Raw genomic sequence first — 12,767 nt, 5'->3', positions numbered from 1 at the left:
CTGATGTTCCAGAAGTACCTAACAGAAAGCTGGACCAGCTTTCTGAGTAATGAGTCAGCTTATGAGCAGGCCCAGGCAAAATGGAGAGGCTTTTGCTCTATGGCTCCCGACATTATTTAACTTTTTATTGACAACCTCTGTCCATAGACCATGTATCATGAAATAATCGCTTCATACTACCCTCCCTTTCCTGTTCTGAATCCTCCCTCCACTGAATCCCTTCTTTCCAAGTGGTCTCTCTTCTGATTTGATGTCATTTTTCTCCTCCTGTTATGCAGGTCTAGTGTAGGAAGTGTCAGTCACTGCTGCAGTTTTTGGGCCTCAACCAGAGACACCCAGGCTGGTCTAGATTCAGCATGAGGCTCAGGCTTCTGTTGAACTTTCCCCTTTCTGCTTCAGCCTCCACACACTACCTAAAACTAGATTCTTTTACCTAATGATGGGAGTTATAGACCAGTATTCTAGAGCTTGTTAATTTATATTAACGTTTTTTTTTTGCTTATAGTTTGGCATTTTACGCTACTGGTTTCCTTTTTGTGCAAAACCTCCAGGTTTTTTTTTTTTTTGTTTGTTTTTGTTTTTCGAGGTAGGGTCTTACTCTTAGCTCAGGCTGACCTGGAATTCACTATGTAGTCTCAGGGTGGCCTCGAACTCATGGTGATTCTTCCATTTCTGCCTCCCGAGTGCTAGGATTAAAGGCGTGAGCCACCACACTTGGCCAAAGCCTTCAATGTTGATGAAATCCAATTAGTGCTTTTTGCACTATATTAGGAATATGTGCTGGAGATATAGCCCAGTGGCAGATCACTAGCATGCTCAAGGCCTTGAGTTCAGTCCCCTGTATCAAAAAAGAAAAAAAAAAACCTGAATTTTCTGCTTTAAAAAATTATTTTAATTGTTAAAGCTGGGTATGGTGGCACTTGCCTTTAATCCCAGCACTTGGGAGGCAGAGGTAGAGGCAAAGGTGGATGGCCCAGTTCAAGGCCACTCTGAGACTACATAGTGAATTCCAAGTCAGCCTGGACTAGAGTGAGACCCTACCTTGAAAAAACCAAATTATTTTAATTCTTATCTGTGTGAATGTGTGTGTGGGGGGGTACACACATGTCATAGTGCATTGTGGGAATCAGAGGGCAGCTTTTGGACTGACCCTTGCCTGTCCACCTTATTTGAGGCAGGCTTTCTCACTCTGAATTCTGCTGTTCTTTGCTAGGCTTGCTTGTTTCTGGAAAATTCTCCCGTCTTGGCCTCCCATCTTACCATACGTGTCAGCTCCTGTCTTTTGACATGGTGTCTGTGGATTAACTCAGGCACTCCATCTTCAGTAGTGCTTTTTCATCTCTCCAGTCCCTTGCCTGAAGTTTTGAAAATGCTCTCTTAGGGTGTTTTTTTTTTTTTCCTTGAAACTTTGTTCCTTCACCATTCACATTAGAACCTGAATTCACTTTTGTATAAACTACTAAATTGGTTGTGTCAAAAATTAGGTAGGGTCTCATTCTAGCCCAGGCTGACCTGGAATTCACTATGTAGTCTCAGGCTGGCCTCAAACTCAGTGATCCTCCTACCTCTGCCTCCCGAGTGCTGGGATTAAAGGTGTGTGCCACCACAATTGGCTTCATTCTTTAAAAAATATTTTAGCTTTATTTATTTTACATAGAAAGTAAGGCAGGTAGAGAATGGGTGTGCCAAGGCCTCCAATCGCTGCAAACAAACTCCAGATACACGCACCACAATCCAGTTAAGTGAACTGCGCTCGGTTTTGCTCAGATGTGAGCTGAATATAGTAACTTCTGAGGGTGATCTAGGTTTTTAATGAGTCCTGGGAATCAAACCTGGGTCCTTTGGCTTTGCAGGCGAGCACCTTAACCACTAAGCCATCTCTCTAGCCCTAAAATTCATTCATTTTGGGTGCAGTGGTATCTGCCTATAATCTCAGCAGTCAGGAGGACCCTGAATTTGAAGCTAACCCATGCTACATAACAAGACACTGTCTCAAATATAACCAGCATGGTGGTCATGCCTTGTACTTCCAACAGTTGGGAGGCAGGAGGACTGTTGCAAATTTGAGGACAGCCTGGGCCACCCAGTGAAACTGTCTCCAAAAGCAGAGATCCTACTACCTCTTCCTCCTGTGCTGGGAAGGGGGTCACAGACAGGAGGATCCCTGGGGCTCCCTGGTCAGCCAGACTAACTGAAAACAGCAAGCTCCAGGTTTAGTGAGCCTGTCTCAGAGAAATAAGGCAGAAGAATGTTAGAGCACAACAGATATCTCTCTCTGGCCTCTGCATGTGTACACAAAAGCTTATGCATACCAAAAAAACAAAAACACCTGAGACTACATAGTTCCAGGTCAGCTTGGGCTAGAGCGAGACCCTACCTTGAAAAACCAAAACACACACATACACACGCACGCACATACATACACACACACAAACACACAAAACCCTACCAAACAAAAAGAAAACAATTACACATACACACAATCCAGTTAAGTGAACTGCGCTCGGTTTTGCTCAGATGTGAGCTGAATATAGTAACTTCTGAGGGTAATCTAGGTTTTTAATTTTTTCTTATTTAGAAAAGGGCTGAGAGTACAGTTTAGTGGTAGTTGCCGGGCATGTGCAAGGCCCTGGTTTCAATTCCTCACACTGTACCACTCCCTGCCACACAAAAGATTTTCAAGCCTTACCTCAGATATACTGAGAACAGAATGCTCAGTTGAGGCCAAGCAGCTATACAGACATATAATTAAAAAAAAAAAATTCTTTTCTTTAAGAGAAAGTGCAAGAGACAGAGAGAGAGAAAGATAAGAGATAGAGAGAGAGAAAGGAGAGAGAACTGGCATGCCAGGGCCTCAGCCACTGAAAACTCCAGATACTTGTGCCACCTAGTGAACATGTGCGACCTTGCATTTGCCTCACGTTTGTGTGTCTGGCTTACATGGGATCTGAAGAGTTGAACATGGATCCTCAGGCTTTGCAGGCAAGCACCTTAACTGCTAAACCATCTCTCCAGCCCTATATATATATTTAAAACCTTTTGTAAAAATAAATTTATTTACTCATTTGACAGAGAAAGGGGGAGAGAGAGTGTGTGTGTGAAAGTGAATGGGCGCGCCAGGGCCTCCAGCCGCTGCAAACGAACTCTAGACACGTATACCCCCTTGTGCATTTGGCTAACGTGGGTCCTAGGGAATCGAACCTGGGTCCTTAATTCATTATGCAGTTTCAGGTTGGTTTAAAACTCATGGTGATCCTCCTACCTCTGCCTCCCCAGTACTGGGATTAAAAAAAAAAAAAAAAAAAAAAGGCATGCACTACCATGCCTGGCCAAGCAGCCAGTATTTTTAGTAAACCATCTGGATCTGAGAACAAGTCTATTTGAAATGATGATGAAACAAAGGCATGACTATTCTGAGCCTGCAAACAGCACTCTTTCCATCAGCCTGGAGGACATGCCCATCCCAGACTAGGACTGGGAAGGATTGTGCATAGTTTGAACTTCAGAAACATCTGGGCTCATGTTCACAAGAGGCTTGGGTGGTGGCCTGTGTACTTAAAATAATGAGGCAATCTGAGTGGTCAAGTTCCTTTTCCTGCTAGTTGTGGTCTGGGCAGACAGCTGGTAGCCACTGTTGCTCCAGGCAGGGAGAATTTAACTTTGTCCTAAGCTAGGACGGTTAGTTGTTTTCTGTAGTAGCTATCTTTACTTTCTTCCCCACTTTAATTTATCAAGGCCTCCAGTGAACAAGTCCATTCATTCATGCTTGGTGGACCCGTGAGCAACAGGAACTTCGCCTCAGGAGAAGCAGTGGCAGGGAAAGACCACGCTGGGCTGGCCTGGCCCTCCCAGCAGCTCGCGGCACTATGGACAGTGTCTCTGACTGACCACCCCACTCCACTGCTTGTCTACTCTCTAGCCCATACCGAATGGATCCTGGCACTAAGAAGGAACAGAATAGCCATGGGAAACAGTAATGTCAAGTAGGTCCCTTGAGGAACTTTTGTCTCCTAAGGCCCGAGGAATTGGACCCATACTGTCCATATCTTTGGACTGGATAAGCTGAATAGTAGGATGAAGAACATGCATTTCCAATCAGTCCTGGAACAGCAAGTGCATCTTTTGGCTTTTCATCAGCTGGATATGACTCTACACTTCTGGTACAGTCACTCCCATCCCTTTCTCCCATTAAGGACAGAAGTAGAAAGTGGTTGGTTCTACAGTATTTTATTGTAACAGAGAAACCAGGGGGCAGTAAGTCTACATGATCAGAGCAGATGGTGGTTATCTTTCCAAAGGGTGGAGTCTGAGCTGGGCTGGCAGCACGAATCCTAGATACTCCTTCCTGACCCTACCCTGCACTGCCTGGCTCATGCGAGCTGACAGGCTGTGTGCAGCCGAGAAGAACGGAGGAAGTCCAGCTGGGCAGAGGCCCCATCCCAGTAGAAACTAATCACACGATCATTAAAGATGCTGAAATAAAGTACAGGTACCTACTCTCCACTGAGAAAGGAGATGGTATGGCATGAGCAGAAAAATGTTCTCCACTGTTAAATCCTGATAGGGTGGGGTTGATGATCATGAACATCTAGGCTATAGATCTCTGAGCCTGAAGAACAGAACAAAACACAAAAGGAAAACCTTCTTTCTCCTTTTGTCAAGTCAGACACAATATAGAATCTATTCTCCTTGCTGCAATGGCAACAGACCCATTGGTTTTGGTAAAGCATCATTTCTGGAAGGTGGTCTGTGGATACAGCTGCTCCATGTGGGGAGGACACACAAGGACGACTGTTAGGGACAGAACGAGGTTTTCTCCCACAGCCTCTAATAACGAGCTACCTCTTAACTGATTCACGGAGCAACTTGTAACACTGCTGATGCTTCCGTTAAAGCTCTGAAATATTGCAGGGTCGTGACCAGCAAGTTTTTTGGTGCTGTGACTTTCTTGAGGTGTAAACACATTCAGAAAAGTTGGAGACAAAATGATGGGCGAGAGTTTGGTTTAGAGCCATCCAAGTTCCAAATTTCAGCCGTGGAAGCTCTGCCCTACTTCACTACCTGCTCTTGTCTGAGGAACGCATTCAATCGCTGGGTGTTATGCACTGTGCCTGAAAGAAATGATCCGCTTACCACCATCCACCCTCCCTCATCCTGCATGTGAATCTCACAATAGCAGAGGCTGAAGGAAAGGTTGTCTCTGTTCCCTGGTATGCAGAGAATTACTTTGTGACCTGGTGAATGGCATGGGCAAGGTAGCCCACATTGCCAGAGGTGACCCCTGCCACAGAGATACGGCCATCCTTTGTCATGTACACAGAGAATTCCTTGGTCAGCCGCTCCACCTGCAGAGAAAAGAGATTGAATACTTCTAGTGAGGAATACCCCAGCCCTGATATGATGCAATTGTCAACTTGCTAAAACAGAAAATAACAGGCTCTGTTTTCTCACTTCAGTCAAAACTCAATGTGTCTGCTTACAGGATAAGAAGCTATTTTAAAGCCGGATGATAAATTCTGAGGCAATAACAAGCGAAAAAAAGAAAAAAAAAAAAAAAAAAAAAAACTCCGAGTAAACAGAGAACCAAAATTAAGGGCTGGGGAAATGGCTTGGGAGTTAGAGATGTTTGCTTGTGAAGCTTTCCCACCCAGGTTCAATTTTACGGCACCTACGTAAAGCAGATTCAAAAAGCAACACGAGCATCTGGCATTGGTTTGCAGTAGAAAGAGACCCTGGTGTCAACCCTCCACACAAATTAAAAATATTTTTTAAAAAAGGAATAAAAAATCAGTTACATAAAGAACAGCAACTTTAGCCGGGCGTGGTGGCACATGCCTTTAATCCCAGCACTCCGGAGGCAGAGGTAGGAGGATTGCCATGAGTTCAAGGCCACCCTGAGATGACAGTTAATTATAGGTCAGCCTGGACCAGAGTGAGACCCTACCTCGAAAAACCAAAAAACAAACAAAAAAAAATAACAGCAATTTTTCCTAGCCCTCTTTGAGGAACCAGAAGTAGTCATAACACAACTATTTGTGTTAGGGATGTGGTTCAGTAGTAGGGTGCTCACTTAGTACAAACAAAGCCCAGGGCCTGATTCCCAGCACCACAAAAAGCAAAACAAAAACAAAACAAAACAAACCCCTCACTTCTAACAATATTAAAAAAAAAAAAAAAAAAAAGCAAGGTGTGGTGGTGCACGCCTTTAGTCCCAGAAGTAGGAGGATCACCGAGTTTGAGGCCAGCCTGAGACTACATAGTGAATTCCAGGTCAGCCTGGGCTAGAGCGGGACCCTACCTTGAAAAACCAAACCAAACCAAACCAAACCAAACCAACCCCCTCTCACCTCTATCACAATATTAAGAAAAACTGAAAACAAAACAAAGGCGATGTGTTTCAGAAAATTACAGAAAAACAAGTAATAAGAGAAACAAAGCTGGGCATGATTGTGCTCGCCTTTAGTCCCAGTGTTCAGAAGGCTGAGGTACGAGGACTGCCATGAGTTCGAGGCGAGCCTGAGACAACATAGTGAATTCCAGGTCAGACTAGGCTAGAGACCCTACCTCAAAAAACCAAAAAAGAAAAAAAAAAAAAAAAAGAGAGAGAGAGACAAACAGGCCAAGTTCAGGGGCAGTTGCTTGTCTGGCTTGCAGTTCCAGCTACAGGTTAATGACTAGAGATGTGAACAGCCTAGGCCCCATGATGAGATTCCATGTGCGCAACAATAAACAAAATCCAGCTGGGCCTGGTGGTACACACCTTTACTCCCAGCACGTGGGAGACAAAGGTGGGGGTCACTGTGAGTTCAATGCCAGCCTGCAACTACATAGTGAATTCCAGGTCAGCCTGGGCTAGAGTGAGACCCTACCATGACCACCCCTGCTAAAAAAAAAAGCAAAACCAAAAAACATAACATGAATGTCACGTGCTACCTTTACCTAAAAGGGCTATAAATTAACAGTTTCTAGAGAAACCTTAAATAGGTTCATGACCTCTGAGGAATTCTGGTCAACCACAGAAGATCAGAGTGAGCTCACCTGCTCAGGTTTTAGGCCAGTGAAACAAAACATGCCGATCTGGTCGGTGATGTGTTGCCAGTTGTGGGTGGAGCCCTCCTTCTTGAGGTTGGAGACCAGCTGGGTCCGCATGCTAATAATGCGGTCAGCCATGCCCTTCACTTCTTGTAGCCTGTAAGGAAAGCCGAGGGGTGTTTCATTCTGGGCAATATTCATAGCACTTTTGCATCCCTCGAGTTCCTCCTAAAAGCCTCAATTCTCAGTTCTCAGTCCTTGGCACACGTCGGTGGCCAGTAGAGAAAGCTATGTTTTTAGAATCCTGTTTTGTATTTATATTTAGTAGGCAGTTATTCTAGTTAACACACTCAAGTATTAAGAAATGTAAGAAAACTGCAGGGCATGGTCACACATGCCTTTAATCTCAGCACTTGGGAGGCAGAAGTAGGTGGATCACTGTGAGTTTGAGGCCTGAGACTACATAGTGAATTCTAGGTCAGCCTGGGCTAGAGCAAGACCCTATCTGAAAACAAACAAACAACAACAACAAAAAGAAACGTATGCAAGAAAACTTAGGATGATTAAGGCAAAGAAAGCCTGTGGGGTAAGAACTAAAATATGACCTTATTATTTTTAAAGTGATTGGAATAAATATTCCTGCCTTCCCCATGAAGACAATACACTGGGACCCTACAATGAGCCAAGCCATGAACCAGGAGCTAAGGACTGAGACATGGTCCTTGGCTTTAGCAGGTTACAACAAAGGTTAAACCTAAACTGTATACAACTGTATAACAAGGCAGCACATTGTACAACAGAACAGCACCGAGCTACGAGAGCCCCACGAAGAAAGGGCTTGCTGCGACCGGGACTGGAGAAGGCAGTCCTGCGTGCTCATGACTGGCTTTCTTGATTCTGAACACTCTTCTCAGAACTGACCCTTACATCCCATTCCCATGGCCCTGTGGGAAATCTTCTCAGCTCCCACTGACTAGACCACTGTGATGATGATGTTTCTTTATCTCACTGGTGTTATAAAGTTACTTTCCTAAACCATCTCTCTTTTCTTTTTTAAAATTTCATTCATTTTTGAGAAACAAAGAGGCACAGAGAGGGATGAAAGGAGGGAGGGAGACAGAGAGACATTGGGCACACCAGGGCCTTCAGCTGCTGCAAACAAACTTCAGACACATGTGCCACCTTGTGCATCTGGCTTATGTGGGCTCTGGGGAATCAAACCTGGTCCTTTGGCTTTGCAGGCAAGTGCCTTAACTGCTAAGCCATCTCTCCAGTCCTCTCAGAGCTACTTCTGAGACAGGGTCATGATATGTACTACAGGCTGGCCTTGAGCTTGTGGCAATCCTCCTACTTTAGCCTCTTCATTGTTAACCCATTGCATCACCACTCTTGGCTAATTTTTTTTTTTTTAATTTTAAGTTTTTTGAGGCCAGCTCTTGCTCTCTGGCCCACACTGGCCTGGGATTCACTATGTAGTCTCAGGGTGGCCTTAAACTCACAGTGGTCCACCTACCTCTGCCTCCCGAGTGCTGAGATTAAAGGCGTGCGCCACCAAGCCAGGCTCCCCCCCCCCCCCCACTGCTGTAATCCATAGCCTTTCCAGACTAGACAAGCATTCTGTCACTGAGCTAACATCCCAGTCTAGCTTACTATAGCCTAGGTGACAAAGCCAAAAACAATTTTAAAATTCTAGAATATGGGCAAGGAAAGAAAAAGCTGGGTTATAGTAGGAGATTTTTCTCTCACAAACTTTCTGAAATGTACTTTCATGATATTCATTTTTTTGCAGGCCAGGGTAGACTCCAACTTAGGATCCTTCCTGCCTCAGTCCCCCAAGCACTGGACTATAATTTATAAGTAGTTGCAACCTTCCCACCCCTGACAAGTACTGAGCTTTAAAATGGTCCCAGCCTATTAAGCAAAGTGACTCATGCTTGTCATCTAGCATTTTGGAAGCCAAAGCAGGCGGATCACGGGTTTGAGGCCATCCTAAGCTATACAGTGAGATCTTGTCTCAACAAACTAAAAGGTTTTAGTTATACATGTATACAAGTTATGTGTCCAAGTCATGATTTACAAATTATTTCTTATGTGGAATATGATCAGAAAGACTAATAGTAGAAAGTAGGTACTGAGGACTTCTGGATAAGATGGTGGCATAGGAACCACGCCAAAGCAGCCTAGGGGAGAAAAAGTTAGCCTCCCAAGCAAAATACACTCTTCTACTAAAAAGTGAGATGTATAAGAAATTACCAACGGCAGCAGAGAAGCAAGAGAGATCCAGAGCATCCAGAGCCCACACAGGCAGGCAGAAGCAGCTCCAGCAGTGGTGGCACCAGGTCCGTGGGCCACAGCTGTCAGGCTCCGCTTGAACTGCAGGAAAAACCAGGTGAGGGGATTTCCCACTCACACCGGAGGTCCTTGCAAACTCAAGAAACATGAAGGTAGGACCACAGAGACCAACAGAGGAACAGATCATGGGGTAGAGGATCACATGGACAAGAGGGAGAACTAGAGCCACCATCCACAGCCTCCCCCCAGCACTGCAAGCACAAGCACCAGTAAGCACCAGAGACCTGGGGAAGGGAGATCACAGCACCCAGCAATGACGACCAGAGCAGTGATCCAGCGACCCAGGCAGCCTATCTGAACCCACAGCGCACCAAAGTGGGACAAGCAGGAGCACAGCATAACTGAGACCAAAATCATCCCAAAAGGTAACTGGGATTACACCAGGTCAGTACACGCCAAATAAGCCTGGAATATAGGCTTGAATCAGAAGTGATAATTGCTCCTTCCATATCAGGATAAATTATATGTTAAATATGGTGGATGGACAGATTTACCATTCTTAAATAAGCTATATTTTGGGCTTGTTATTTGTTGCTTCCTGATTTATAATGGCTTTGTTTCCACTTCTGTTGTACATTAGGGAAGGGTCTCACTTGGTCATAAGCTGACTTGGAACCCTCAACAAACCAGAAATCTTAACCTCCTAGTTGACAGGATTAAGGGTGTGGGGCAACACACATCTTAAGGGACTGTGACTTTGTTAGAGGAACTGGTTGTCATAACACCTACTCTTGCAAATACCCTATGCTGTTTTTCATTGAATGTGTATATTGTTTAGTTAAATTTTAGAATCTGCCTGTATTTTATTCCACTTAGCCTACTTGAATACTGTCATAGCAGGTGTGATAGGTGTGCCAAATTTGCCAACAGCAGAGACCAACTCTGAGCCCCCGATATGGTAGTATTCCTCGGGGTGACCAGCCAGCAACCTGGTGGTAGGTTGACTACACTGGACCTCTTCCATCATGGAAAGGGCAACGTTTTGTCCTTACTGGAATAGACACTTATTCTGGGTATGCATTTGCCTTTCCTGCACGTAGTGCTTCTGCCAAAACTACCATCGTGGGCTTACAGAATGCCTTATCCACCGTCATGGCATTCCACACAGCATTGCTTCTGACCAAGGAACTCACTTCACCGCCAAGGAAGTACGGCAGTGGGCTCATGATCATGGAATTCACTGGTCTTACCATGTGCCCCACCATCCTGAAGCAGCTGGCTTGATAGAATGGTAGAATGGCCTTTTGGAGAAACAGCTACAGCGCCAACTAGGTGGCAACAGCTTGGAGGGCTGGGGGAGTGTCCTCCAGCAGGCTGTATATGCTCTGAATCAGCGTCCTATATATGGTACTGTTTCTCCTATAGCCCGGGTTCACAGGTCCAGGAATCAAGGGGTAGAAATGGGAATGGTCCCACTTACCATCACCCCAAGTGACCTGTTAGCTAGATTTTTGCTTCCTGTTCCCGTAACCTTACACTCTGCTGGACTACAAGTCTTGGTCCCAGAGGGGGGAGTGCTTTTGCCAGGAGACACAAAGAACATTCTATTGAACTGGAAGCTAAGACTTCCCCCTGGTCACTTTGGGCTCCTAATGCCCTTGAGTGAACAGGCTGAGAAAGGAGTTACAGTGATTGCAGGGGTGATTGATCCAGATTACCAGGGGGAAATTGGGCTGCTCCTCCACAATGGAGGTAAGGAAGAGTATGCCTGGAGTGCAGGAGATCATTTAGGGCGTCTGTTAGTGTTACCATGACCTGTTGTCAAAGTCAATGGACGACTGCACCAACCCAATAGAAGAAGTGTGATAAATGGCCCAGATCCTTCAGGAATGAAGGTATGGGTTACCCCTCCAGGTAAAGAACCAAGACCTGCCGAGGTGCTTACTGAAGGTGGAGGAAATACAGAATGGGTAGTAGAAGAAGGCAGTTACAAATATCAGCTAAGGCCACATGATCAGTTACAGAAACGAGGACTGTGATTGTAATGTTTCTGTACTGCCTTGATAACAGAGTGTTTGTATCTACACCAATATTAAGATTATATCATTAGCTAACTGTTGAATTTATATTAGACCCATTCATTGTATTAGAGACTAAGCTTGTGTTGGGGGGAAGATTTTGCGGTTCTGGTTGTACATGGGATAGTTATGTGATGTTAGGCGGAATTATGAGCTTGTTACTGTTTTCATTTGGAAATTAAGTATGATGTAAGGAGACATGATTTGATGCCAAGTTGACAAGGGGTGGCCTTGTGATAGTCAAGGTGTTGTCAACTTGATCTGTTAGTAATCCACAGGCTGCTTCTAGGAAGGATCAACTAAAAGAGGAGGTCTTTCCCTCAGGGTGAGCCCTTCCCCCAGAGTGGGCGGCCCCGCTCAGAGGGGGACTTGACACAAGGAAGCTCTGGGCAGAAGAGTTCCCTTTTCCTTCCTTCCTTCCTTCCACTTGGCTGCCGGAGCTGCTCCCTACCTTCTAGCGTGGATTGAAGACCAGCGCGGACTAAAGACCAACATCAACTGAAGACCCACGTGGATCGAAACCCAGCGGCTCCTCAGGAAGCCTCCAGGCTTTCTGGCACCATCTGCAGTGCCGGGTCGGGACTGCTGAGGCATCTGGCCACGTGGACTGAGCACCTACCAGGTTCGGTGATTCTCGGGCCTGCAACTGCTACTGGACTACTGTAAGCTAATCCAATAAATTCCCTTTTTCAAATAATTCATTCTAGCAATTCTGTTCCTCTAGAGAACCCTGACTAATACAGCAGGCAAACCCAACATCAAGAGTCATTTTTGTAGATACTCTGAGAGACTTAAGAGCCAGCCCTAGCACCTTAAGCTCCTACCCTGAAGATATACAACATCAGATTGATTGATACATCTAATAATACTGCACCTAACTAGAAAATCCCAGCATTAAATTAATACAAGATGCAAAAATATGTACATTATAAAACAAGAGACACCAAAAATCAAGACAATATCAATCCACCAAAAAGTATTAATGCATCAGAAATGACCTCCAGTGAGAATGAGTTTGAGGAAATGCCTGAGAAAGACTTCAAAAGAATGATTATAAATATGCTCAAAGAAGTCAAAGAGGAAATCAAGGGAATGAAAGAACAAATCAAAGGAAGCAAAGATGACACAGAAAACCAATTTAATGAAACAAAGAGGTAAATACAAGACATATATAAGAAAATCAAAATAATAAAGAAAAACCAGTCAGAATTACTAGCAATGAAGAACACAGTCAACGAAATAAAAAACTCTGTAGAAAATCTCACCAATAGAATGGATGAAGGAGAGGACAGAATATCTAAACTAGAAGACCTGGTGGCAGATCTAATACAGTCCAACAAAGAGAAAGACAAACTAATAAGAAAG

At 44.7% G+C, this 12,767-nt stretch overlaps 1 protein-coding gene across 1 annotated transcript in view; it reads right to left on the bottom strand.

The window, feature by feature from the left end:
- Positions 1–4,211: 4,211 nt before the first annotated feature.
- Positions 4,212–12,767, bottom strand: part of Got2 (glutamic-oxaloacetic transaminase 2) — a 33,585-nt gene continuing 25,029 nt past the window's right edge. Inside the window, exons 9-10 of the mRNA XM_045141939.1 lie at positions 7,039–7,189; positions 4,212–5,345 (exon numbers count right to left, since the gene is read on the bottom strand). Coding sequence (XP_044997874.1) covers positions 5,223–5,345; positions 7,039–7,189 — 274 coding nt within the window. The 3' untranslated portion in view covers positions 4,212–5,222. The remainder of the gene's footprint in view (positions 5,346–7,038; positions 7,190–12,767) is intronic.

Source organism: Jaculus jaculus, chromosome 1, assembly GCF_020740685.1.
Source record: "Jaculus jaculus isolate mJacJac1 chromosome 1, mJacJac1.mat.Y.cur, whole genome shotgun sequence".
Lineage (NCBI taxonomy): Eukaryota > Metazoa > Chordata > Mammalia > Rodentia > Dipodidae > Jaculus > Jaculus jaculus.
Note: the sequence above shows the minus strand (reverse complement) of the source record. Positions and strands in the feature narration are given on the sequence as shown.